The following is a 25,445-nucleotide window of genomic DNA, read 5'->3' as shown; positions in this document are numbered from 1 at the left end:
ACGTTTCTCCAGTTCTGGAGCAGCCCCAGTCACAAAAAACAGCTCACTGCAAACCAGGAATATTCCGATCTCCAAATCCGCCTTCACATCGCGGATTTAGTCGGAAGAAAGCGTTCCAATTTCTGATGTAGGAACTCGTAACGGGAGGAGAGACGCTTTACACCGCCATCTTTCTCGGCGTCTAAGCCACGCCCCCCTTTGTTGAGCAACCTTAACCCTTTCGCTGCTGATGACGAGCTCAGCTCGTCATCACCCACGGGTGTCGTGTGCTGATGACGAGCTGAGCTCGTCATAACTGCAGCAAAAGTGCAATCTGCAGCACAGGGGAAAAATCCCCGCAGCAGCCATGTGGTTAATGCTTGCCATACATAAAAATACAATCTGGTTAAAAAACAGAAGGTAGAGATGCTGGTGTAACAGAATCCCTTGAATCTTCCTTGTGGTTGGTCGCACTGGTAGTTGCCAAGTGGTCCAATGGCAAAGTAGACCATCTATGTAGACAGATTTCCCTTAGCTAAAATTGGTGTGATGCAGATCCCGCAAAGGTTTCCAGGGTGCAAAATTAGGTTAAGCTCTGCTAATTACCAAGTGCTGTTAGACAGAGTGTCCAGATTATGCCTAAAACAATATGAATGTTTCCATCTTAAAAGTATTAAGTTCGCTCTGGCCTCTGCAGCAGTATTTTAAAAAAAAATGTCATGTACAGATTACTGACTGGGTTATGTGGGGTCAAATAACTTCAAGGCAACGTATGGATGACTGACGCTAATAAAGGAAACCATTGATGGGACTGCTGGAAATCTTCTGAATTATGCCCATATAGCTGAAGTTCGTACTTGCAGTAAAATCTGTACATCATTTGGTTCACGAGTTACAATGCTGGGGAGGATGGGGGGTTGGGAGGGGAGTAGATGCTTTGTTGTGTGCTCTTGCACCAACAAAGAAACCTGATTCGGGTTCATTCCAAGGACTCTGAATTCTATGTGAGAAACGTGAGCAATGAATAAAAAAAAATTGCATGTGACCTTATACATGGTAATAATTTTTCGAGCTTGTTCAGCTGTCTAGATGTAACTCGGGACAAATCAAAGGACCTGATACGCAACTGAAATTGTGTATTTCAAGTGAAAGGAGCAACAAAGATAAAGGGTGGCAGTAAGAAAGTAGAATGAGAGAATGCCATTGCGTCTGTTTCACGAGCACTCACACCAATGGAAAATAAGCATTGGCAAAGCAATAGGTCCGCCTTTGAGACAATTAGCTCTGCCATTGCCTTGTGTTCATGCTGTACAGCATGGGCATTGCCGACTTTGGCAATGATTTGTAGCCATACTGTATAGCAGTGTCACTGCCGAGCAGCACTGCTAAAAATAAGAACAAAAAAAGACCATTAAAGACCCTGATGCATACAGCTCTAATGCTGAAGCTATATGTGGACCTGTGACACCAGGGATGACACACATGAACAATCATAGAACACTTGTAGTAATATTAAATACATTTTTAAAAATATAGTTGGGGTTCTGCTTATGTCTGCTGTGCCTCATCTCCCCGCTAACCGACTCAGCCTGGCCACACAACACTCAGCTATTGTCACGTATATATGGCTTTTAGGTATGTTGGTTAGACATGGCAGACGTCAGCCTTTATGTGCAGGGCCTAATTAGTACTTCTTTTTCAGTATATAGCATGAACCTGGCCCAAGGACATTAAAGTGGTTTGCATGAGAAGCAGAATTTTCACATAAAACATACTTTTATTTAGGTCTCGCCTGTGTGAGAATGTGCTAGCGCATGCGTTCTGGCTTGCAAGACTCTTGTGTTCTATAATGGGCTTGGAACCCGCATATGGCTTACCATACGTTTGCAGGTTTTTCACATTTTTGTTGTCTTCTAATTGGGAAGCGCTTGCCTGGTCTCACTTCCTTTTCTATTGGTTGTGCATGGACCAAGCACAGATTAATGAACCTTAATTAGCGTCCCTCTGCTAGCCATCTGCTGCGCGCACTGTGATTTAGATATTTACTTTAAGTGTCATTGCTGGATACAGTCTTGCTCCTACAAGACATGTTTGCTGCCCTAGTGTTTCTTTCAGGTCATGATTAATTTGCTGCTCAATTGCATGCTGGTGTATGCCATGCTTAATTTGCTGCTATGTTCTGTCTCAGTGCGTTCTTATTTATGCGATGCTGATTTGTTGATGCAATCATTTATTTCCCGCCGATGTATATTATGCAATGCTGTAGACTGGTCTAGAGTTTTTACTCCAGTCTTGCAAAGTGTGTGTCATGTGTTATGCAGAAAGCTGTTGAGTTGTAAGGGTCGAGTACCCTGATGTTAGGAATGTAGAGCTGTGTACTAAGACATGGGGTCATGCACCCCAGTGGTTTAACTTTAGACCATCGGTCATGTTAGGATGAAAGACATCCTTTGCGGGTATTCCCTGTTGGTGGGGGAGTGTGTAAGGGTTGATTGATACCCTAAGTGGAGATTCCCCGTCAGCATGGGAGTGTGTGTAATGGTTGAAGATACCCTGTGCGAAGATGCCCTGTATGTGTGTGTGGAAATGTGTAAGAGGCGGAAGGATACCCGGTTCTAAAATGTCCAGTGAGTGTGGCTATGTTTAAGGATTGAGAGATAACCTGTGCGGAAGTTCTCTGTCTGTTTGGGAATCTGCATGGGTTGAAAAAGACTCTTTGCGGGATTCCCTGTCAGTGTGGGAGTTTGTAAGGGTGGAAAGATACCATGTGCGTAGATGCCTTGTGTGTATTGCGATGTGCTGGATCTTTTTGTCGGGTGTGCGGAATATCTGGTGTGTTTTACTTGAGACCCAGTCCCTTCAGGTGTTCAAACGTTGTCTGTGCAGAAGGGTGTGAGTGATGACGTTAGTGTTCAGTTCTCTATGTCCTGCACAGGATTATATTGCTGTGATATTATTTTCATGATTATATTGCTGTGATGTTTTAATGCTTTCAGGATTATATTATATTTGATGTCATAGGACTGATATATATATGAGAGAGAGGGGGAGAGAGAGAGGGGGGAGAGAGAGGGGGAGAGAGAGAGAGAGGGGGAGAGAGAGAGAGAGAGGGGGAGAGAGAGAGAGGGGGAGAGAGAGAGAGAGAGAGAGAGGGGGGAGAGAGAGGGAGAGGGGGAGAGAGGGAGAGGGAGAGGGAGAGAGAGATGGATGCTGCAACTTAATGCATCCTCCCCAGCGTTCAAAGTCCCTGCTGCTCAGCCATGTGTGGGGTAACGTAGTAGAATGCGGAGTGTTCGGGTAGACTGAGTGTCAGTTGAAGATCTGGGTTGAGCAGCAAGGATGCTGCTCCCGGTGGGGCTGAGCTATCTAATTACTTATAACTAAGTTCTAATAAACCTTCTTCCTATAACCTACACTACGGCTACTGGACTTCCATTACAACAACTACTTTAGTTGCTAAACACAAACTACAAGATACTACGGAAATTACTGGCAACTAGGCTTTTAATGGGTTTCCGAGAATTGGTGAGCTTGGGCCAGTACATAAACTGTTTCGTATTTTGAGATCTATGTCTGCAGACATCCCTAGCCCATGGTGGCCTCCATAGATACAGAAAAAGAGCATTTGCTAAGAAGATTGGCTGCGGATATTTAGAGTATGCTGGAATACATGAAATTTGTGGAACAGTTTTTTATCATGGATGAACCTGTGACACACCCTCCCAGCAGCCAGGGTAAGTCTAAGATGGGTGATCTTCAGCATTTGTCAGATTCAACAGGGCACATGACAAGACTGCCCTATGTTGCCCTTAATTTCTGCCGTGGAGCCGTATGGTATGGTGGATGCTCACCAGAGCATTGAGGACTAGCACTCAGCTATACAACCATTCAGATCGCCCTTAATGAGGCTGATGTATTGTTATACATGTCTGATTAAGAACAACTGCTCCGACTCATGCAGATATTCAACATACTTAGGTAGCTTTCGAGACTCCACAAGAACATCCTGTTTATTCCTGCTGAGAACTGCAACAGCAGAAGCCCCACAATACACACTTCTACAACAGGTAATGGGCCCCGCGTGCCTTTAAGAATCCAAGGTTTTGCATCTGTAGAGAAGTAAATGCAATAAATGGACATTTATTACAGAGGGGGATTTCTGTTATCCATGAGTCAGCACAATTCTGGAAAAACCTCCCAGTATCCATTATAGGGATAACTGCACTAAGCAAGATAGTCCTCCTCCCCAGACTGCTTTATCTTTTTGCTAACATCTCACTGGCTCTGCCCGCAAAGTTCTTTTGTGACACAGATACCATATGACAAGACCGAATATAAAAAAAGTGTGGACCTAACCAGACTGAAATCCCCAATAACAGAAGTGGGGGTTAGGAGTCTTTAAATTGAGGGTTACTATATAGCAGCACAATCCCATTGGGCGCTGAGGTGGCTGCCAGTACTTGCTTCACCAGAAACTAAACATAGCAAAGGCCCTGGTACCTAGATCTATTGCAACGTAACATGAAGCAATAGTCCTTGCAGGAAGCCACAGCTGCCCAAATTAGCGGCAGGAGTGAGGAAATACTGGGCCAGTTACGTCAAAAAGATAGAGCCGAGTGTGGGATACTCCCCTGAATTACTGCTGTGGTCAGTACACATTCTTGTGGTGAATGCAGGAGACCCTCTTCATAGTTGTTAGAATGCAGCGGGAGGCCTCCTTGTTGGTCAGCTGTACAACACCTATACTAATGACTAATGTCAGCGCCAGGAAACCGCTTGGTCACAGAGCGCTTTACAAATATTTTCAGCTTCAGCTTTTCAGTTTCAGCTTCAGCTTCAGCTTTCGTTTGACCCACAATATACCTTTAGGGCACTTCATAAAGCACAACCAACTAATGAAAAGATTCTTAGGATTTTAGGACACCAATGGGAGGAACCACCCATAGACAAAACACTTCAGTCCATATTAACACTGCACCTAGTAGGTACCTGCTTAATATGTGGGATGGAAGAAGCCGGTTTCTTTCACATTACGTGAGATTACACAGCATTTGGGTATTACGGAAAAATATCAGACCATGCTTACCAACATGACAGGCAAGATGGGGATAAATATGCCCAAAGAAAGCCTGCAGGACTAACGACTCACCTCCAAAAACTTAAATGTAAGTTCATTGATCTTGCATTGATACTAGCCAAGAAACAAATAGGTTTGTCGTGGAAGAGAGCACAACCTTCTTCTATCTGAGGCTGCTTGACTGTGATAAAGCATATTCAGCAGCTGAGACAGTGATCATTAGGAAGACTATCAAAAACACAGAGTGCATAGGAAACAACATACTGGGATGCCCTCCTAATACAACATCCCCAAAGAAGTAACATGGCTGCCCTGACATTCCACACTACAGCCCATAAAATACATTTTCAGGGACGGAGCTGAAATATCCCACAGTGCTCTTATACGGGAAGAACACGATCAGGAAGTAGATGATCAGGGAATACCTTGAGCAAGGACATAGACACCTAAAGAATGCCGAGGCTGGTTTTGTATGGCTATAATGGTTTAGATAGTTTCTGAAACTTTCTCCAGCTTCAAACTTATGTTAATCAACACCTGGTAGACATGTAACCATGTGCCTACAATTGCTAAAGGAAATGATATGGATTAAGTTACAGAATTAAATGCCAATGTAAGTTTATCTAGGATTGCAAAAAAGATAGTATTAATATAATAGATTCTAAAAGAACAGAATGTGATGAGAACATTCATGCTGGAGCGTGTGCAGTACATGGTGACCGTGAATATTTGTGTGGCGTTAACAGAGCAGAGGTTCATTAAAAATTTCCATATATAGAGATGTACAGCATAAGAGCTCTTTTAAAAAAAAATCTTTTTATTAACATATAAAACAACATAAAAGGCATCAGGTGACGGGCAATCAATCACAACAATAATACATACATTTCCATGTCAAACATCTTATCTAGGATTTTACTCTGGGTCAGGTGACTCCGACGTCACAGCATCTTCCACAACAGACTGAGGAGTACATATATCTCCCCTATAGGAATTCCACGCACCCCAGACTTTCCCCCACTTTCCGGGTCGACCCCTGGCCACAAACACCGATTTCTCTCTGAACATGCACCAATCAAGGTCTTCCATCCATTTCCCTATCTGTGGCACATGGTTAGCTCCCCATAATTGTGCGATGTTACGCTTGACGATCATGCATGCCAGTGTCACCCGTTGTTTCCCATGCGCGTTTAGGTCAGTCGGCTCCCATACATTAAGGATACATCGTCGGGCCTCCATCGGCACTTCCACCCCTAGCACCTCTCGAATCTTGCAGTGTATTCTGACCCAATAGTCCTGTATTTCTGTGCAATGCCATAAAATATTATAAATGTACCCATCTCCCCACAACCTCTATGGCACCTCCCATCATTCACCAAACCCATCCTTACTAATCGGGGACCCGTGACATACGAGCGGTGTAAGATCTTCAATTGAACTAGTCTTAATCTCATTTGGACCGCGACCACCCTGGGGGAAGACACTGCCTCTCTCCAGTCCTCATCTTCCAGCACAAAGCCATCCGCACTCCATTGGTCTCTAATTTGAACCAGCGGATCCTCCGTGTGGTTAATAACCGTTTTGTAAATCAGTGAGATAGTCTTAGTTGGGAGGTGACCGTCCAGCATTCGATCCTCCAATGGCGAGGCCTCTGGAAGCTCGGCTCCAGGGGAATCTTTGCCAACAAGGCATGTCTAACCTGTAGATATTGGGATCTTTTGCTCTCCCGTAACTGCTTCAAACGCGAGAATTCCATCCTTTACCCACATATCTTTGACCTGTGAAATCCCAATAAGATCCCATCTATCAAAGCCCTTCGATTTCCACAGACTACCAAGGTCCTCTGAACTCCACAGCGGGGTGGCAAGCGTAATCTTCTCATCCCATTTAAGGTGCCGTTTAGCTGTGTGCCACACTTGGACTGCATGTGCTGCCGGTCCCACCAAGAGGGGCCACTTCTTTCTAGCATATAGGGCTCTTGTATAATCTCCGCCGGGTAACTGACCCCTGTCCATCGCAGGATCTCCTGGAGATCCATAGATCGCATGGTCGCTAGCTGGGAGGCCCCGTAATACTTCCGAAGGTCCGGTAGTCCGATCCCTCCGTCATACCAGGTCAGGGTGAGTTTGTTAAATGCGATTCGTGGTCTGCCTTCCCAAAGGAGCTGCCGCTGGAGGGACTCTATTTCTCTGAAATACGAGGGGGGCACTGGGTCCATTGCATTTTGGAGGGTGTATAGAAAGCAGGGAAGAGCCATCATCTTGAACAACACTGCACGATCCAATAGGGAAAGCGGCAACGCCCTCCACCTTGCTACGTCTCTACGGAGCCTGTCTAGAGGTGGCCTGAGATTATTATCAAATCGCATCTTCGAGTCCTTAGTTACATAAATGCCCAGATATCGAAATCCCGCGACTCCATCTGTAATGGGCAGGAGTTTGGGACAATTTTTCACCCCTAAGAACAAACAGCTCTGATTTCCCCCAATTAATGGCGAAGCCTGAATACCTTCCAAATATAGCATTATATCAAGAAAACCGATCAGGGACTCTCTGGGGGACGTTAGATAGAGCAAAATATCATCCGCGTATAGAGAGATTTTATCCTCCCACTCGGAGGTCCATCTCAGCCCTTGAATCGTCCTATCCCAGCGCACCCATGCCGCAAGGAGCTCAAGTGCCAATGCAAACAGCAGCAGGGAAAGGGGACATCCCTGCCGGGTGCCCCTTCCCAAAGGGAAATCATCGGATCTATGGTTGTTCACCACCACTCTAGCAAGAGGGCCAGAGTATAAAAGGCGGGCCCATTCGATGAACTCTTGCCCCATACCCATCTTGCCCAAAACCGCAAATAGGTAGGGCCATTCCACCCTGTCAAACGCCATAGTGGCGTCCAACGAGAGCAAGACCGCTGGTTCCTGTATCTGAGGTGCTCCGGCTATAATTCCGTGCAACCTTATTTTTTTTATTTATTTATTGCATTTCTAAAGCGCACTATCACCTAACAGGCATCTTGGCGCTCATAACTCTGTCTGACAACCTCCGCAGGACCTTACTATCGCTAACCCCTAAATCTTATGAAATATCCATGTTTTTAAATTCCTTCTAAATGGCAGGAGATCACTGATTTGTCTCAGCTCAAGAGGTAAGGAGTTCCAGAGCTTTGCAGCAGCGATCCCAAATGATCTACCCCCTGCTATGACTTTTTTAAATCAGGGATTTTTTATCAGTTTTTCCCCAGAAGAATGCAAAGTTCGGACAGGGACGTACCACTCAAATGTGCATTGAAGGGAGGTAGGACCCCTTCCATGCAGGGCCTTAAAGACTAGGCAAAGTGATTTGAACGTGATTCTTTGTTTCACAGGGAGCCAGTGCAACTCCGCCAGACCCACAGAAGCGGAGGACCGTCTCGACCAGCCTAGTACCAACTTAGCTGTGGTTGATTGCAGCCTCTGCATCCTGTCCAGTAAAAATTTTGGATATTAAAGGAGCAGGGCATTACAGTAGTACAGTAGTAGACTCGACTAAGTATGGTACTCCGTGCTATCAAGGAGCGCGGCAGGGGGGGGAGCAGAGGAAAGATCTTCCTAAGAGAGCGAATGATGGCCAAACAACAGCCCACCACTTTCGTAACTCTAGCGCCTCTAGGGTAACATTACAGTCAAATGTCACACCCAAGTTGCGAACTGTTTCAACAGGCTGGCCAAGGTTGGGAACTCTGGAGGCCAGAAGTTACTGGGCAGCACAGAGGGGATCCTTCCCATGGCACAGTAAAGCACCTCTGTTTTAGCTACATTAAATTGTAGCAAATTTTCCCTCAACCATTGCGACATGTCTCGCAGGCAGCTACGAAACCCCTCTAAAGAAGATGACTGTGCTCCCTCCAAGGAGAGAATTAATTGCGAGTCATCCGCGTAATTAACGATCTTAATGTTATAACGCTTGATGACCGCCATCAGGGATCGCATGTAAATATTAAAAAGAATAGGACTAATGGCCGAGCCCTGTGGCACGCCATGTGAAACACAAGTAAAGGCGGATTGATAGGGGGAGAGAGACACTGCCTGATAAAAAGGAGTGGAACCACCTAAGGGTGCAACCCGTCACTCCCACCTCTCTCAACCATCTCAGTAGGATTTCGTGGTTAACCGTATCGAAGGCGACAGACAGGTCAAGCAGAATAAGAACCGCTGCCTGACCCCTGTCTGCCCGCCCCCAAAGATCGTCCATCAAGGCCATCTCGGTGCCGTGAGCCGGACGAAACCCAAACTGCTCCTCCTCCAGAAGCTTAGCTTGTTCTAAGTATGTGGACAGTGTGCCACTCACCACCCGTTCTATTTTGGCAGGAAAAGGAAGGAGGGAAATTTTTAAGACACTCTGGATCGAGGGAAGGCTTCTTAAGCAGAGGTGTCACCAATGCCTGCTTCTACTGAGACGGCACCACTTCACCAGTGAGAGACTGGTTACAAATCAGACGGAGCGAGGGGAATAGCTCTACCCCAAATTCCTTCCAGATCTTACAAGGCAACGGATACAGGGGAGATCCTCATACAATACTATCCACTACTCTGCAAAAATCCTCAGGTTCCAAAGGTGGAAACTCAGAGAGAGAACCAGAGGCAGCCCCCTCCATATTGGCACTTGCTACCACAGTGCCAATATCTTCCGTGGCAGGTGATAAAACGTTCGCCCTCACAGGACAATAAGAGACCACCCCCTGCTCCTTAATATTGTTAACTTTATTATGAAAAAAGCTGGCAAGATCATCACAGAGCACTTGAGAAGGAGGAAACTCATTTTAACAACAGTCTGGGTTGGTCAAGCTGTTAAGAATATTAAAAATACTACGAGTGCTATTTGGGGACTTAAGTATCTGGGTAGCAAAATAGTCGGCTTTCGACCTATTAATGACCTTCCTATATTCTATTATTTTTATTCTCCACGACCTCTTATCCTCATCTGAATAGCCACGCCTCCATCTCCTCTCAGCCCATTTACACTCGAGTTTCAAGTGTTTCAGTTCCTCACTAAACCAAGGGGCAGAGGGTCTCCCCCTGCTCCGAAGGTGCTTATGAGGCGCAAGAGAGTCATGAGTCAAGGTGATTTTCCTACAGAGGGCGGCATAGTTGTCCTCCACTTGGGCCTCCGGGGAGAAGCAGTCTTTCATTGAGAACACCACATCAGGACCTCTCTTACGCATAAGAGCCTTCCAATCCCTGCCTACAAATTCGCTCACCCGATTGCCTCCCCGCTTGTCCAAATTGGCCATGTTCAAATCAAATTTGATCATAGAATGATCAGTCCAGTCCATGGGCAAAACTTCCCCAATGTACACTTGATCATCTTCCGCAAAAATAAGATCTAGCATATGTCCTCCCATATGAGTGGCCTTGGAAACTTGTTGACGAAGACCCAGACCCTCACAAGATTGAGTGATATTGACCAGGCCCGAGTCAAGGGGCCCATTCAGCCAAAGATTAAAATCACCCAAGATCAGCAGTCTCCGGTGTGTATCGGCCATATTGGTGAAGGTCTCCAATAGGAGTTGCTGATGTTGCACACAAAAAGACCCTGGAGGCCGATATCAAATAATCCCTGTCAGGGACTGACCCAAAGCACTCTAAATTGCAAACCCAAGAAGTTTAACCCCTGTAACCGCATCAATATCAATGGTAGACAGGTTCAAGGACTCTCTATAGATCAACCTAACCCCTCCCCCTCTCCCCCCCAGCCTTGGCTTATGAAGAATTTTATAGCCAGGGGGGCAGGCCAGACCAAGATCGACCTCGCAATCTTGTCGAGTCCAGGTTTCTGTCATACACAGCACTTCCAGCTCGTGAACTTCCAACAACATATGAATTTCTGTCCCTTGTTTTGGAAGAGATCTAACATTCAAAAGCCCACATGGTAGAAAGTCCTTAACCAAAAAGTCAGACAGTGGAGGGGCGGTCTCCGCAAAACAGAGACCTACCTTACAACTGGCCCCTCTGTTTATGTTGTGAAGTTCAGCCCCCGAATACCAGAGCGGGCAACTTATGTGAGCTAGGTTCCTATAGACCAAGGGAGAGGCAGCAGGGCCTGCGCTGAGCGCGGACGGGCGCTGACGAGCTCACCTTTGGCGCACCGTTGGCGAACCCGCTGCGCTCGTCCGCTGCACGCTTGCGTTTGCATCCCAATTTATCCTTGTGCCCCCTCCAACTAGGCCGCTAACTTTCGGAGTGCAGAGGAATCCCCTACCGCACCCAGGAATCAGCCCCCGGCAGTCCCAACAATAAAACAGTACAAAATTAAAAAGTGCCCTCTCACGACACTGGAGATAATCAAACAGTTGTCATAAACAGCACTAGTAACCCCCTACAGAGGCAGCTACAAGTTACTTTCCAAAGGCTAAGGGCTGTGTTGTGACGGGGCATAAAGCCAGATTGATCCGGATGTACAATGGTCTTGATCACCTTGACCAGCCTAGTTGCCAACAATTTTGCAAGTATCTTCGGCTCAGCATTCAAAAGTGAGATCAGCTGATAGGAGGAGCACAATGTCCGAGGCTTACCGTCCTTGTGTACAACGACTATGTTTGCGACTCGTTGATCTTATGGGAGTCAGCCTTTCTCCCTACTTTCCTCAAACATCTCTCGGAGAAATTGCGCTAGTCTGTTGGCATTCAGTTTGTAAAGTTCTATAGGGATCCCGTTTGAGCCCATGGCCTTCCCGGAATGCACCTCTCTAATAGCATGGGCAACCTCATCATTAGTGAAAGGAGAGTCCAGGTACTTCCTGTCCTCCTCCGAGAGTGCGGGCATTTGTATGTCCCGCATCATGTCTTCGTTATCAGCCTCCGTGTACACCGAACTATAATATGCCGAGAACTCCTCCACTATCTGCTTGGGTTCCGTAATTCTACCCGAGCTCTCTGCCTGCAATTCTGGCACCAACCTGGACCCCCACTCTCCCTTCCCCAGCCACGCGATCAATTTCCCCGCCTTATCTCCATGTTCATACACCCTGCTTTGGGTGTCAGCATGCTTTTCCCTGGCCCTCCCACGTGCCAGGCTCCTATATTCATCTCCGAGGAGACTCAATCGATGTTTCTCCTCCGGGGTGCTATCTCCCAATTCCTCCCTTTCCAGTGTTGCCAACTCCGCCTCGATTCTGTCCACCTCCGCACGGCCTCTTCTCTTCTTTCCGGCAATTAGCGATAGTACCTCCCCTCGGATCACAGTCTTATATGCCTCCCACAGGGAACTACCAGACTCCACCGTTCTAACATTATTCTGAAAATAGTGTTCCGTGATCTGCACGATTTCTTTTTTGGTGGCAGGGTCTCTCAGTTGCCATGCGCTTATGGGAGCAATCCGACCCACGTCTCTCTGACCCACCTCCACTCTAAGCCAAAGAGGTGAATGATCAGATATCCCCCTGCCCAAATGCCTCACCTCCCGAATCTCCGCCAGCTGCATCGTCGGTACCATGATATAGTCTAGCCTAGAAAGGGAATGATGTGCGGCCGAGGTGTAGTACGTTTCCCCTGGATTACGCAAGCGCCACCCATCTGCGAGCCCCGTGGTTTCCAAGAAATCCCGTAGCCACCTTTGCCACAGCGGGAGGGTCCTACAGGGATGTCTATCCAATTCGCCATTCACCACTGAATTGAAGTAACCTCCCACAATCAACAACCCCATGGGCATTGTCAAAAAGATTCTGCACAGGTCCCGAAAGGTGTCAGCCTGTAGGGACGGGGGTACATATATTGACAAAAAGGTAACAGTTCTCCCCTCCCACAGCCCCGAAACGCCAATATATCTGCCTCTATTATCCTCCCAAGTGGCCTGTATAGTCAACGGGAAGGAGTTCCTGACCAAAATCCCCACCCCTCTGGACCCCGTTGTGAACCCGGCATGTGCAACCAGTTTGTACCCATCCTTATGCAGCCCCATACAACGATTACCAACCAGGTGGGTCTCTTGCAGCAACACAACATCTGGGGAGTGTCTCCTGATCAACTGACTGACCTCCCCCTCTTTATCTTGTCCCCAAGCCCATTCACATTCCAGCTAAGCGTGGCTATCCCCAACCCTGACTTACTAGAAGACATAGAATTGGTACATCATTTCCTCGTCACCCAATGCCAAAAATAACCCACAACGAAAACCAAACACAAATCCTGCTGTGCATTTTAAATTAAAAATTACTAAACAACCTGCATTCTCACACATCCCTCAACTCCTGCCCCACCTCCCCCTTCCCTGCACCCCTGCCTGAAGCATGCGCTCATCCCCAACTAGCAGTGTGCCTGTCGCCCCAACCTACTCAACGTAGAAATGGAGGAGGGCCTGAGAACCCCCGCTTCTCTCCCCCCCACCCCCACCATGCTGCCTGGATATAATCAATTCCCCAAGGCTATCACTTCGGATTAGCAGCATCAGGGAAGCATTGCCTTCCCGTCCTCCCCCCTGTGTCCCGCTCATGCTACATCAATCCCACTTCGGACCCGTGCAACATTACTATTGTTTGTCCGCCTCCTCTCGGGGTTGACCCTCAGTTTCTGCTGCGGATGCACTGTCCAACCAATCCGCCGCCACTTCAGGATTGTCGAAAAACCAAGATTTCCCATTATGCTCCACTCTGAGGCGGGCCGGAAACTTCATGCCGTATCTCAGTACCTTATCACGTAGTCTCCGCTTTACCAATAGGAAGCTCTGCCTCTGTTTTTGCACCGCTTTTGTAAAGTCCGGAAAAAAGGAGAGGGTCGCGTTCTCAAATCGCAGTGGAGGCCCGACTCGGGCTGCCTGAAGAATGGCATCTCTGTCGCGAATGTTTAGGACCCCAGCAATCACAGGCCAGGTCTGAACCGGCCCCCGGGGACCGTATGAGCTCTCTTGACCGTGAAGAAGTTACTGAGGCCCTTTGGTTCTAGATGATTAAGTACCAAATTCTCAACAAACAGGTCGGGCACCTGTCCCTCTGACTTTTCAGGCACTCCCAGAATTCGAACATTATTCCGCCGCGCCCTACTTTCGAACTCCTCCAGTTTACGATCCGCGAGAGTCCTCAAAGCCTTAAGATCACGTACCTCCTGCTGCAGTTGGTTGACATTGTCAATTAGGCTGGTCGTTTTAACCTCCAATGACTTCCCTTTCTTTGTGAGATCCGCTCTAATCAGCCCCACCTCTATGGTAACAGTATCAAGCTTGGTATCTAGGGCTTCCCTTTTCTGGCCCAGAGATGTCTGAACTTCCGTTATAGCTGCCATGAGATCTGTGAGCGTTGGCTCCACCACTGCTGGTGCGTCTTCTTCACACTCCCCTTGCAGCCTTTTGGCCTCCACCGGTGAGCCACTCGGTAAGGTGTATCGGTCCAGTCTGTTGGACTGAACAGTCCTGGACCCTTTAGTGTTCTGGGACAAACCTCTATCTTGGTCCGTTTTAGTCGCCATTTTGCTACTTTACCACCACCAACGCTTCAACTCCGAATGATCTCGTGCAGCGTGCCCTTGGCACAGTGTCTCCTAGGGGCGGAACTGCCAATACTCCACTGGGCAACCTACTGTCAGCGTGCCCCCTCTGGACTTGGCTGCTGTCCCACCGAAGGGAGCCAGGTCCGATCCTCCGGGAACCCACCACCACACAGTCAAGAATTGCGGATTGTTGGGTGCCCTCAAACAGGCCCTACGTGACCACTTAATGTACACCTCCCACTGGCCCTCCACACCATCCATGCCTCACCCGGTCTCAGGCACCCTGCTGTGGGATCCGGGTATACTAAGGTTATTTTGGCACCCCTCAATGTGTCCAGGGTCTCTCTCGCTGCTCCCCGATCTCCCCCAAGATCACAAGCCCTGTCGTCATGTGCCCCTTCAATGAGGGGGGTGCCTTCCGGGGCCCCAGTGCAATTGGGCGCCTCGCAGCGAAGCTCTGCCGCGTCTGCAGGATTTCCAGGCCTTCAGGAGCGTCACACATGTGCGATCCCCAGTCAATGGTGCTTCTGGTCCAGAGAAGGTCATTCGGGTAAGTTGCCCGCTTCCCCTGTTGGAAAGCTCTGTCCACACCAAGGCGATACGATCCGCCACAACAACGGGCCTCCCTTGTCCAGGGGTCAGGCGCCCTGCATTCTTCCGGCCGGTTTGCCTCGCCAACGCTTGATCCCCACGGGCGCCGCCACACAGCCACCGGCGCTCGGTTCCCGTTATATCCCAGCGCTGTTAGGAGACTCGGGCCACACGGTGTTCAATTATCTGCCGTTCAGGCGGGGCCGGGTCCACAGCGTCTTCTGGCCCCGCTGTCGACACACTTCAAGGCGGATCCCCAACTACGCGAGGCCCCGGTCTGACCGTGGGTCCAAGCCTCAACCTTCCAGGCGACACGTCTCCGTCACCGAGCCTCGGAGGAGGCCCGTTCTTTCGCCGACAGACACCACTTCCCATCGCACACACGGGGGTAGGACTGGGGGACCAGGATTAATTCAGGATATTGCGGCAGGAGAGAGGTATCGGCGAAGCTGACCCACAAGGCGGCCATCATGGTCGCCTGCTTGGCTCTTCCTTCGCATAAGAGCTCTTAAGCAGTTAGATGGTTTTAATTTACATGATTTTGGGTTCTAGGAGAAAGAATATGTGGTTTATAAGATAGTTTTGTTTTCCCAAGGAATGTAAATCCTTCGAGTGTGTTCTGTTTAAAATAAAATTATATGAGAACAATATGGTTTTAAAGTCTGTTCGTCAGAGGACTGTCATTATGGAAAGGGAAGACCACTCGGTCCCCCCGAACGTATGGATGGGTGCCCCGATCCCCCCCGGGAAACCGTTGTGGGCGGGGGGCGTGTTTCGGCTGGTATGCCCAAAGCGGTGTAGCCGGAGCACGCCCTTCCCGTCTAGAAGGGGTTGTCCTAGACACCTGCCCGGAAGTCCGCGCACGGATGGGCGTACCTGAGGCGGGCCCCCGCCCTCCCGCAGAAGGATAAATAGAGCGGGAATCCAACAAGGCTTCCTCTTGTTCCAGTGCTCTGAAGGCTGCACCACTCGTCGCTCGTGAGCCCTCGAAGGAACAAGCGGCAATTTTGAGAACTTGTAATCTTTGTTGTTTTTCTTTCAGTGCCAGGCGTGTTGAAGCTCTAATACCTTACGGATCGAGTTGGGCGAAGTAACAAAGATATGTCTGGCAAGAAAGCGGGAAATCGCTCCGAGATGGAGAAGATGCTACGCACCCTCGTGACCCGAGTAGCGGTGATGGACCGGAAAATGGGTAAAGTGGATGCGATCGGTCGGGGCTTAGCAGATGTTAAGAAGCAGATAGCAGCGCAGAACAACCTCTCGGGGCGGCCTAAGAAAGTTATAGGGCCGGCCTTGCCGGGCGTCGCCACAGAGGGTAAGGGGAAAAGGAATAAGAGGAGGGCGCATTCCGGGGAGGGCCCAGCCCCAGAGGTGCCCCCAGCGAGCCCGGGCGCAATCGACCCAGTCGCACCGGTGGATAGCCCGGTACCAGGTCCGGACGTGGGTTTACCAATCCCCGTAGTGATAACACCAGTCGAAGATGATCAGATGCCCCCAGAATTGGCCCTTCAGTTAGCAGCAGTGTTACCCTGGCTAAGGAAGAAAGCAGGGGGGGCAGTGGCTGCGGGGGATCCGGCCGAGGAAGCCAGAATAATAATCGAGCAGTTACGGCAGTCAAGGGCAGCCGGGACGGCGAATGTTCCTTCTGTTCCCCCACAGGTAGCAACGGTGGTTACAACGGATGGCCGAGCGAAGACAGCGGACACAGCAGTTGAACCCGGTAAGAACCCATTGCCATTGGTTGGGGAGAGTTCAGTGTCTTCAAGGCGGGAAAGGTGGTCTCAGCACATCCCGGCGGCCACAAAGGAAATGATATGGGGGGACAAATATATTAACATGTTTTCACTGTTGACCGACCATCGTGAGATAGAATACGCAAAGACCCAGAAAGATTTATGGCACCAAAGCGTATGGCGGGCCAAGATGGCGGAATTTAGGGTTGATGAGACCATGGCGAACTGGGTCAAGGCCTTTTCTATATTTACAGAAGTAATGGGGGAACGTAAACCCGAAGTATTGCCCGAATTATCATGTTACCAGAACAGGATCATGGATTTTTATACAATGTACGGGGGGAATGAATGGAGGGGTTATGATGTTAATTTTTGAAAATCTAAAGAATTTGACGAGGCTTTAACGTGGGATTGTCTCGACGCGGAGTCATGGCATAAACAGCTCTTGCCTGGATCGGCGGGTACGTCGGCGCCAAGCACGAGCGGGTCTGGGACATTCCAGCAGAGACCGGCACAGCCCTTTCGGGCCAACGCCGGCGGGTAGTCACATCCCAAGACCGGCGGGAATGGGGGCAAGCGTGGGGTTTGTTGGGGTTCCAACAGAGGTAACTGTAACAGGCCCCAGGGAACATGTAGGTTCCGGCATGCTTGTTCGGGCTGTGCTAACTCCTCACACCCAGAAATTAGCTGTAGATCCAAGTCCGGTAGTTCGGGAGTAAAGGGGGGGATCTAAGCAGGATTGATGTGGTGCCTGGGAAGCAATCGTCTTCACCCATCGACATCTTGGCTTTGACTCCCTGGCTGAACAAATACCCTGATCATGTATCCGCCGGGATTTTGAGGAACGGCTTTCAGTATGGCTTCAACATCCCGGCGGGGAATTTTCGGGGGAGCCCTTTCTGTAAGAATCAACTATCTGTTCAACATAACCCGGCGGTGGCCGCCAAGAAAATTACCAAAGAGGTCAGCTTGGGACGGGTAGCAGGGCCTTTTGCCTGCCCGCCAGTAGCGGATTTTGTGTGTTCACCCCTAGGAGTGGTTCCGAAGAAGGACCCAGGGGAGTATAGACTCATCCACAATCTGTCGGCCCCGAGGGGGGCCTCGGTGAATGAAGCTATTGACCCTGAAGTATGTTCAGTTCGATACGCATCGTTCGACGATGCCGTCGAGCTACTGAATCGCCTGGGCCCCGGTGCTTTGATGGCGAAATCTGACATCGAATCAGCATTCAGGTTGCTCCCGGTACACCCTCGGGACCAGCGCTTGCTGGGATTCACGTTCCAAGGAAAGTATTACATGGATAAATGCATGCCCATGGGTTGCTCAATTTCATGTGCCTATTTTGAAATGTTTAGCTCCTTTTTGGAATGGGCGTTCACCGAGGTCACTGGGCATAGACAGGTGATGCACTATTTAGACGACTTCCTTTTCTTGGGTCCGGCAGACACTACGGAATGTGCACAGACACTGCAGGACTTCTGCACTCTCATGCAGGAGTTTGGGGCCCCATTGGCACCAGGTAAGACAGTAGGGCCATCTACTTCACTGGAGTTTCTGGGAATGAGCTCGATTCCGTGGAGGGATGCTTCCGTCTGCCAATGGAGAAGGTGGCCAAGTTCAGGGCCTCCTTAATACTATGCCTTGGTAAGGAGAAGGTGACCCTGCACCAGTTACAACAAACAGTGGGCCAGCTTAACTTTGCCTTAAAAGTGATACCGATGGCTCGCCCCTTCTCACGTTCCATTGCACAAGGAGGGACACCACCGCACGAGACTGTCGGCAGAGGTTCGCCAGGACATGCGCATTTGGTTGGCATTCCTGGCGGACTTCAACGGTCGGGTGGCGTGGAACAAACCCCCAGCATCATCTGACGAACTGGGTTTGTGGACTGACTCAGCTGGGAGTGTGGGGTTTGGCGCGATCTTTGGTAATCGATGGTCGGCGCAAGTATGGCCAACGTGGTGGCACTCCAGTGGCCTAACAGGTAACATTGGGTTCTTGGAGCTATTTCCCATTTGGGTGGCTCTGTTGGCATGGCCGGAAGACTTTAGGGACCGCTCAGTAGTGTTTTGGTCAGACAACATGACGGTGGTCGAGTGCATTAATCACCAGGCAGCACGCTGAAAGTGGATCTTGAGGCTGTTGAAAGAAATTGTATTGTGATGCATGAGATTGAATGTACAATTCAGGGCAAAACATGTGCCGGGTGTATTGAATAATGCAGCTGATGCACTCTCTCGTTCACACATGCAGGCTTTCAGGGGTTATCTACCCACAACGGATCTAGTGGCGGCACCGTTCCCCGAAGCACTATGGCAGATCGGTGCCCCGGATTACAGGACCTCGTGGCAGCCAGCTTAGCGCCCAGGACGAGGAAAGCCTATGAGGGAGCGTATCGTTCTTACTGCACCTTTTTAGGGCCGGTAGGGAGACATAGCTGGGGGCAGGAGGAATCCTTCCTAGGGTTCTTAGTGGTGCTTCATAAGGAAGGCCGATTAGCCGCAACTGCCAACAGACATAGGGCGGCCATATCGTTCATGGCACAGCTCCATGGCATGCGGGACCCGACGGGTTCCTTCCTAGTCAGAAAGGCGGTCCGCGGTTGGCAGCGCATGGAAGGTCGCAGACAAGATACAAGGCACCCGACTGGTTTAGAAAGATTGTCTTTGCTACTAGCAAAACTTGAGGAGACATGCTAATCCCCTTCCGAGGTAGTTCTGTTCCGAGCGGCTTTCGCATTGGCATTCCATGGGGCCATGCGGGTAAGTGAACTCATAGCAAGAAACAAGAAGGATGTGGAGGGAGGTCTATGCAGGGATCATGTCCAAATATGGGGTGATTCTATGTTAATCTTGATAGCCAGGTCCAAGACAGACCAGGAAGGCTTGGGGAGTAGTGTGGTTTTGCTGCGCGCCCGAGGGAGCCCCAGTTGTCCCATAAGGTATTTAGAGGACTACCTGGCACAGAGGCCGGCGACTTGGGGGGGAGCCTGCTAAGACACAAGGATGGCACCCCGTTGACGAAATTTCAGTTTCAGAGGGTGCTGGCACTTACGATTGCTGCGGCGGGCTTGAACCCGTGCGATTTTGGGACCCACTCATTCAGAATAGGGGCCGCTACAAAGGCTACGGCTCGGGGTCTGGGTGCGGAAGAAGTGATTCAAGAGGTATGTGCGACTGCACATGTTGTAAAAGACTGATGAAATGCACTCACGCTTGTTGTCTTTTGTTTGGATTACAGTTTTGCAAGCCTGTGACGCGGGGCGGAATTGGGGATCGACCCAACACCAGAGGACCAACGGTCAAGGATCACCGACTAGAGATCGAGTGGTATGGGTCGTGGGCCACTCATACGTGAGGCGCGCCGGGGACGTATTCATGGCAGGTGACGCGACTCACGCATCTGGGGAATACGGGTTCAGAGTAACCTTCCATGGGAAGGGAGGCCTCTGTTTTGACCAATTTCAAACGTTTGTGGAGGGACTCTTAGGGCGGCAAAGCTCACCGCCATCTGTAATCATAGTGCACCTGGGGGGCAATGACTTGGTAAGACGGGTGTTAGTTGAACACATATTGTCGGCAGTCAGCTGGTTGGCTAGGAGGCTCCCGGGGTGCACGATTGCCTGGTCCCACATGATCCCCAGGAAAGTCTGGCGGGGGGGGGGGGGGGGGGGGGGGTTCTCTGTAACGGCGTTAAACCACTCCGTAAATAGGGTCAACAACAAAATTGGGAAATTGTTTCGCTCCGCGCATTTGCAAAGCATTCCCCATGGGTGTATTCAGGGCGATCACTGTTACTTGAATGATGGGGTTCACCTGTCCAGGGCTGGGAATGATTTACTCATAGGAGACTTCATAGCATGGCTAGTGGGATTAAGGAGACATGACCTTTAGGAGGCGTGGGGGGCCGGATAGTCGGTCAACTATCCGGCCTGTGGCGGTAAGGTCATGATCGGTGAGCAGTGATTTCAAGGTCCCTAGGGGGGGCGCCACCCAGTACCGATGGGAGCGCCCAGGGGGAGGTGGCCATTGGCCCCTCCCACGGGTAGGCGGCACCCACTACGAATGGGTCGCCTAGGGGGAGACGGCCATTGGCCCTTCCCATGGGGAGGCGGCACCCACTGCGAATGGGTCGCCTAGGGGGAGACGGCCATAGGCCCGTCCCGGGGGGAGACGGCTATATGCCCCTCCTACGAATTTCCCGGGGGCCGGATATCCGCTCCGGCGGAAGAGAGTGTGGGGAAGGGGGGGGGGGGGAGTCCACGCTGTCCTTCTTACGGATACCTCGCACAAGAACTCGGACGACCTTAAGATGGCGTCGAGTGAAAGGGGGCCCCCACGACAAGGGAAGTTACAGTTGGCAACGAGGGTAAAGTCCTCTGCGCATGCGCCACTCACACTGTGAGGGCGGGAATTTGGTAGTAGGGATCTGACACCGGTTAAGACCTTGCCGTTGGCCCTTAATGCTAGGATGTACAATTTTATTTTAGATTGTTATGCATTTTCAGGATGTCAGACTCGGCTAGGAAAACCTTTGTATTAGAGATCTGTTAAGGTTAGCCAAAGAACTTGTCTTCAGCAAAATGTAATGGAAATAAAATTGTACATAATTCATGAAACGTTTATTTAAAGTTTTAAATTTTGTTTCATATTTTAATAAATACGGCCGGGGGGTAACTCCCCCCCGCCTTCCAAAAGCTCAAACTTGTGTCTGTCTCCTCCCATGGGGAATTGGTGTTGGGAGGGGGTGGCGGGCATCCCGGCCCATATGGCGTCTTGCCGCCAAATCACCGCCTCAGGCTTACTTGCCATTTATTTCAGCTTTATTCAGCATAGTATTCCAGTGCAAGAAAACACCCACACCACTGACATTCCATGGGAACTCCCAACTTTCGGTTTTGAATGTTGAGCGTATAGGGTTCTAGTACAACACACCAACAACGGAAGGGAAATGGGAAGGCGTGGATTACACTATGAAGGAAAAGCATAAAGAGAAGAGATATAAGAGTACTACAAGAACTAATGTTAACACCTTTTTTTGCTCGTTCAATGACGAACTCTCTGAGACAATTTAAAAACAATTTGTTGGACCTGCCTTCTGTGTGGCCCTACATGATCAAACCGTGTCATTAGGGGAATTTTGTATAAATACACATGAATTGCAGGCTGTAGCTGGTATTAAACAGTGCTCTTAACATTTTTATGGACTGGCCTGGGTTTATGAATGTGTTGCTTCTGAATGGTCATTAAGGAAATACATGCTTTAGTGAAGACCACACCCATTATAAAAGTGCAGAAAATATTTTAGGAAGGGTGGCATGAGTCCTCCTGGACACGAGTTAACCTACAGCAGTAAACAAGTAAGTACACAAGTCTTCTGAAAGGTGAGGGGAGGGTTCTGTGAAACAGTATCATGTCAGATCTTTTAGGTTGAAGAGCCATCTCAGCACAGTGGAGCAGACTGTACCCCTATGCTTTATGAGGTGTTAGAACCAACACAACTTACTTTAACATAGCAGACATTTCCATAGCCCTGATGTGAGGAAACTGTCAGCAGAAAGACAACACCAAGAAAGGACATATGAAGTAGAGTTACCCACCTTTAGCAACACTGCCATCCCCATCAGTTAGGATAACCCAAGGAACAGCCTTAGACCCGTCCAGCTGATACACCACTCCAGTGCGATCATCCACAGAGTATAGCTTGCCGTTGAAGACAACTAGTTCTGAAAGTTCCATCCCACGGCCCTTCTCAGCTAAATGTGACTCCACAACGCTTGGCTCAGGATCCCAGTCCACAGTAACATGGTCGCCACTCTCAGAAAGTGTGAGATAACCCTTCTTCAGGTAGCTGAACCAGGTGCTGCTGGCCTTCTTGCTTCGGGAATCAGTGTCCAGGTCCGCAATCAGCCCTATGCGGTAACTAACCCCATCGGGGGTCTTGCGCACAGGAGTGATGGGGTAGGTATCATTGTACTGATCGCTCAAATGTCTGCCCAGCGCCCTGTTGTGGGCATTGAGGGCAGCTGGTCGGGCAGCGGTAGTCCGATGGTGGCACAACAACAGTAGGCCAAGGGCAATAGTTGTCAGGGAGAAAACAATGGCCTTCCATCGTGGACGGAAGCGAGGGTCTGCACCTTTAGTCATGGATGACAACACAGGAAGTCCACCCACACTGATCCGAAGAGGAGTCATAGGGTCATTACATGCCAGTTCTCCATATGAATTCATAGGGCATCAGAGAAAACAGTCGGGAAAGACCTGCAAGACACAAAAAAGGTTACTGAATGCATAGTGACAGATGATCAGCCAGTAAACAAGGTTAGAGAGACAGGCCAAATATGACCACATGACCACATTACAAACGCCCTTAGTGTTTCAAATGACTTCCATTGCTTATCTCGACTGCAGCATAGCCTCTGCCTTTTTAAACACTGCATTTGCCATTTGTCATATCTTCTATATCGATGAACATATACAGACCTCATAGGATCGCCCAGATTTATTTTTTTTAATTCCTTATTTTTCCCCACTGCAATTCTCCCCGCAGAGTGTGACAATAGGAAACCCTCTCCCCCCGGAGGAACCATGATGCAACATTGAAGCATGTTATATGTATGTGATGTTTACTATAAACGTGTATGACTATCATTATATGTGAATGTGTCTTGAAAATGCATCCTGAGACCACAGTCTGTATGATTCAATTAGTTCATTAGAACTACACTACATGTGCTCAACCACAATATATGTTTTAATACACACTTTTCCTTCAATTGGAGGTGCTCACAACAATTAAATTTAAATTGCTAAAAGAAAAAACGGTTATATATTTACAGCCATAGGCTGTTACATCTAACTCTTAATTTATATTTCCTCAAAATTACAGACAGTGAATGCCTACTAGGTGGTAAATGTATATAGATCAGTCTTTGGCATCCAAATTGTGTGCGACTAGTCTGAATCAGTAGGAGTGGTACCAGTGGAACTCGTTTCTCGAGGTTCTGAAAAAAGTCAATAGGGATATGGCTGAAACATGTCGACCTTTAGGAAAGCAGGCACATAACACCCTCTTTTCCTATTTTTACCCCCTTTTTAACCATACAATCGAGAGGTAAGAATAAATAGGATACACCTGCCTGCTAGGTATTTTTAAATTACATTCCAGCACAAAATAACCCCACTCTTTTTTTAACACTTTATTTGTCTAAAATCAAAATGTGCTCCTCTGTAGTTTGTAGGTTGCAGCACGCCCTGATGCGCAGCGGAATGGGATAGACCCGATGATGAAGCATGCCACCAAGGGGTAACCCTGGAGGGTGAGGGTTTCACAAGAAGACCTTGTTTTTCTTTAGAGGAGAGTTGGTCGGCGTGAAACAACTAAGTTTCTTTTTTTGAATAAGAGACTGGTTTAGGAAGACAAACCCAGAATATCCTCTTCTCTCCCACTCCTTTTTGATACAAATAAAGAAAGTCAGCCAGAAGTGCATAAAGTACACTTAAAAGAGTGAGTAGGCAAAAGGGAGAAGAATGCTGCTCTGTGACAGTGGAGAGGGACAGGAAAAGGTCTGGGGGCTTCGTGCTTCCTGGGCAAGGGTGTGGTGGTGTCAGGTTGGAAAGTTGTTTTTATCTGTTAAATGTTTTAATGTTTTAAAATAAAAATGAAGCACATGAGTTGATTTTCTCTGGAAAAAGTGTACGTGTACCTCTGTGAAGAAGGTGTACGTGTGGCTTTGCCGATTTCCAGTTTGGAAGTTTGACTGCTTATTCAATAAGTTATTAAGAAATTAGGTGGGAGGAGGAGCCAAGATGGCGACCGGGACGGTCGACTAGTCCCTCGACTCCTGAGACCATCTCCTCCTGCGCACCTATCCTGCCTGTGCTCCTGTGCCGAAACGACACGAATGTGTACCCGACACCCTCCGGCGACCAGGGGGGAAACCCTGGAGCCTGTACCTGCTCGCTAGCGACAGCGCTGATCGGAAATGTCCCGCGGCCCGCTGCGGACCTGTGACCGGGGCATCTAGTTGAAATCCAGGCCCGCCGCTGAGCGATAAACAATGGATTACTGCGGCGACTGCGTGCCGGCCGGATCACACTAGCCGGGAAATGGCCATTTTTCGAGCTGCGCCTTTGGCTGGGCTGGCGGCGAAGCTTGAGATGTACCGGCTATTCTGAGGCGTATCGCTCGATCGTGGGAACACGGATTGCTCGTGTTAAAGGGACGGCTTGCACTTTGCCCCGCGATCGGCGGGAGACTCCCGACTTATTGTTTACCTCCACTCCCAGCAGGGCTGCTTCTATGCTGGGGGCTGCTTTTTCAACGGTACGGATATCTCTCGCTGCTACTACAGCCCCTATGCATGTACCCCGGCCTGATTCAGCGGGACCGTGCTGGTGAGCACAATGGTCATGGCTATAGACAGCTGTGAGGTGGCTGTACCGCGAGTGATTCCTGGGCGGCTGGAGCGGAGCGACGTGGTCGGGGAGAGACACGACAGAGACCGGCAATATGGCGGCCTAATGTCGGCTATTGTCGACCTCCGGAGCTCAATGGAACACTCTGCTCGAACCCTAATCAGCAAATTGGATGCGATCGTGTTTGCGATGGGG

At 49.3% G+C, this 25,445-nt stretch overlaps 1 protein-coding gene across 2 annotated transcripts in view; it reads right to left on the bottom strand.

The window, feature by feature from the left end:
• The window catches only part of CANT1 (calcium activated nucleotidase 1), a 160,215-nt gene that overhangs the window by 49,267 nt on the left and 85,503 nt on the right, over nt 1-25,445 (bottom strand). For both annotated transcript variants that reach the window (XM_086931070.1, XM_086931071.1), the window contains exon 2: nt 22,433-23,093. In XM_086931070.1, the coding sequence (XP_086787196.1) occupies nt 22,433-23,063 (631 nt within the window). In that variant the 5' untranslated portion in view covers nt 23,064-23,093. The remainder of the gene's footprint in view (nt 1-22,432; nt 23,094-25,445) is intronic.

The sequence above is a fragment of the Lissotriton vulgaris genome, chromosome 7 (genome assembly GCF_964263255.1).
Source record: "Lissotriton vulgaris chromosome 7, aLisVul1.2, whole genome shotgun sequence".
In the NCBI taxonomy this organism is placed as follows: domain Eukaryota; kingdom Metazoa; phylum Chordata; class Amphibia; order Caudata; family Salamandridae; genus Lissotriton; species Lissotriton vulgaris.
Note: the sequence above shows the minus strand (reverse complement) of the source record. Positions and strands in the feature narration are given on the sequence as shown.